The sequence below is a fragment of the Diadema antillarum genome, unplaced genomic scaffold (genome assembly GCF_040938485.1).
Source record: "Diadema antillarum isolate AM-2024a unplaced genomic scaffold, OU_Dant_1.0 seq00000602_RagTag, whole genome shotgun sequence".
NCBI lineage: Eukaryota > Metazoa > Echinodermata > Echinoidea > Diadematoida > Diadematidae > Diadema > Diadema antillarum.
The window spans coordinates 97,892-100,916 of record NW_027271530.1 but is presented as its reverse complement, the minus strand read 5'-3'; the positions used below and the strand labels follow the sequence as shown (position 1 = coordinate 100,916).

Below are 3,025 nucleotides of genomic sequence, written 5' to 3'. Positions count from 1 at the left end.
CATTTCAAAACGTTTGCTGTCGTCAAGATGAGTTACTGGGTTATTCTAAAAGAGTGGTAAACTTTGTTTTTCAGTGACAAAGATGATATCATTATGACATGATGCACGATTTTCTTTTGCATTCTCATACTTTGTTTCACAACAAATCAAGCCCACCTAGTGGATTGCTGCTGTTTCATGAGTTAACCATCGTCGTGCATTCTAAGTGACTCCTTCGAGACTATAGGATCAGTGTTACGGCTAGCTTTAGGGTGAGGGATTCACACTGGAGGGTTGGATTTTATGAATGTTTAGAGCTAGGGCTCGGATGGAAGTGTATATAGGTCTAGGGTTCAGCTGCAATTATCAACCCCGATGAAAAAATAAGGTTTACTTTGTTATAAATGACGGGGTAATGCCCGCAATCGAGAATTTGTTGCGGAATAAAATTTGAGAATGCTCTGCTGTTTAGTTATAGAAAAAGATTGCTTTTTAGGTCTGGTGAATCCACAGTATCAATACCTCTCTTTTCCGCAACCATGCCTCTACATTGGTAATTCTCAAATCGAACAATGACTTCAAAGAGTGTAAACTAATGAACAAAGTCCCGCTATCACTATTTTGAATGGCAGATATTCTCCTTCTTGCTACGCATTCATCAGATAGCACCGTTCCACAAAAGTACCACTAGTGGGCTGTGCGTCGTTTTGATGGTAGATAGACCGTGTGCGGCAACGTGTAAGTCTGTGATTGAACATCATGAATCCTTCCCATTCATAACTCGAACAGACTCACTGTCACATAAGTCTCGTTACCAACAATTGAACCACAGCTTTTTTTTATATCATTTCTTCCACGACCGTATGGATTGTTCATTTTCCGTTGGGTTTGAACTATACACAATGTAGACTCATAGCAAGTTGCCATACAATCCATAGTCTCTCCTTTTATTCGTTTGCAACTGCAGCTAATCTCTCTGGATGACTTCATCGAAACGAGAAATAAACGTAAGAAAGATATTACCGTTGAATAAACTTCAGTGCCAAAAAAAGAAGCAAAATTAGATATAAAACGTTCGTAGATAACGTACACTATGTATCATACAGGAGTAAGAGTTGCATCAAACCTTATGTGATACTATTAAGTACTCATCAAACAGTGGTATTTTTATAGAAGACATGAATTGTTTGTTTGTTTGTTTGTTTGTTTTTTCGGAATGGTTCAGAATACATGAAACGTAATCATGTGATAAAATGGAAATCTTTCTTTTCTAAAATAGTCCAAATCTCTTTTCTCCTCCTTCCTTTTCGAGTCCAGAAAGTTTCAGCGGTGTTTCTTTTGTTCCTCTTTTTTTTTCTTCTGCTTAGCTACTTTCTTGCAACGAGGCGTGGCAGAATACCCTCATTAGGCATACACAACATTATCTTCAGCCTTTGGACAGTCATTATTTGGGGGGGGGGGGGTATTATTCCTGAGGACGAAGTATCATATGGCTAGTAATCTTCTTTTCTCTTTCAAAAAAAAAGGAACTCATCGCCTGATGGTGTTTTTAAAAAATGTACCTGTAGCATGATTACATTGTATGAGTGAAATTTCAAAGTGACAAGACATGACGCATAACATAAACAGTACAAAATCATTAAAAATACAAGCTAGTCGACGTAGCGATGTACCAGCGTGTTATACATGACTTTCATAGAGAAGTGACTTGTATTTACGATCACGTCCATGACCATGCCTTCGAGGTTGTCTTTCGACGTCGTCACCTCCGAGGCCGATTACCGAAACCGGCCGAGGTGATTCGTCAGGATATTCGTTTCCCGAAGTCAGGTAGGCAGACACAGGGCGCGACGATCGATGCGCCGGCTTTGGGGCCGTTCTTGGTCCTGGTCGGCGGCCGTGTCGATATGCTGACGCTTCGTCGTTCATCATCATGCCCGGATTGTCGTAGCCGTGGAGGTATGGTGGAGGCGGAGGTCGGATGCCGTACGAGGGATGCGCGCGAAACACATCTTCCAGGCGCTCGCTGTGCCGTGACTCGCGCTGTAAATGGGCGTGGCGTTCGTAACGTTCCCGTCGCTCGGGTGACGGCTGACGCTCACGTCTGTTACTCCTCCTCGGGCTCGATGATCGCTCTTCCCCCTCGGCATCTCTCCTTGGAAGGCTCGTTTCCGCTTGAGTAGTGGCTTCTTCTGTCGGAGCACTAGCCTCGGCGTTAGCACTAGCCTCGGCTGACGCGTCGGCCTCGTTTCGTCGCCTGTACGACGTTAATTGCACGTCCTCGTTCAAAAACTCTGTCTGAAATTCATGCGAAGCTGTCAGCGTCCCCGACATCAGTTCGCCATTGGCCGTCACCATTTCCTTGCGCATGCGCTCCACAACCTTCGGAATGACTTCGTCGAGGCGTCGGATTTCAAAACGCGTTCTCTGGATCAGCGCGCACAGGATCATCGTGCAGAACACTGCGAGCACGACCACAAGTCCAAGGCAGCCGAATATTACGCCCTCCTGGTGCGCGTTGTGACCAGGGTCTTCGTGCGCGGGAATGTCTGCACGCGCATCTTGCGCATTTACAAATGGTGCCTTGCTGCAGCTTGGCAATAGCAGACAGACACACAAAAGTAGTGCTGAATATTCCATGATGACCCGGATGCAGGATTCATGCAGCTTTCTAAAGGTCGCCGAAGTTACTCGATATGCACGGCCACTGGTCTACGACTGACAATCTGCAGTAAAGAAACAGATGGAATGTAGAATTAGAACTGTACGACATATCACCAAGTTATGATGACACATCATATGCATAATAAGATCATGACGTACGAGCTTTAGACTTTCGCTTTTTTATGTAAAGTCAGTGATGATTTCAGTTATACTGGTAAGTTTGGTCTCAATTGAACATGCAGACTGGAAATTGTTGTGGGGTGTCAGTTTGCAACCGGCGTGTGCTCATCGAAGTGATCCTGAAGGATCCGCACCATTAATAGAAGCAAATATGCATTGAATGTTTGTGTCACATTTGAGCCTCAGCTGTTAAAGCATTGTT

General features: G+C 44.3%; 1 protein-coding gene across 1 annotated transcript; it reads right to left on the bottom strand.

Annotated features, from left to right (window-relative positions):
- Positions 1-1,659: 1,659 nt before the first annotated feature.
- LOC139735826 (uncharacterized) lies at positions 1,660-2,619 on the bottom strand. Its single transcript, XM_071646576.1, has one exon. It carries the CDS (start codon positions 2,617-2,619, stop codon positions 1,660-1,662), a length of 960 nt encoding a protein of 319 aa, XP_071502677.1.
- Between the last annotated feature and the right edge of the window lie 406 nt (positions 2,620-3,025).

Bases quoted from the DNA above. Each gene is read 5' to 3' on its own strand.
- LOC139735826 (XM_071646576.1), bottom strand. From the start codon at position 2,619: ATGGAATATTCAGCACTACTTTTGTGTGTCTGTCTGCTATTGCCAAGC.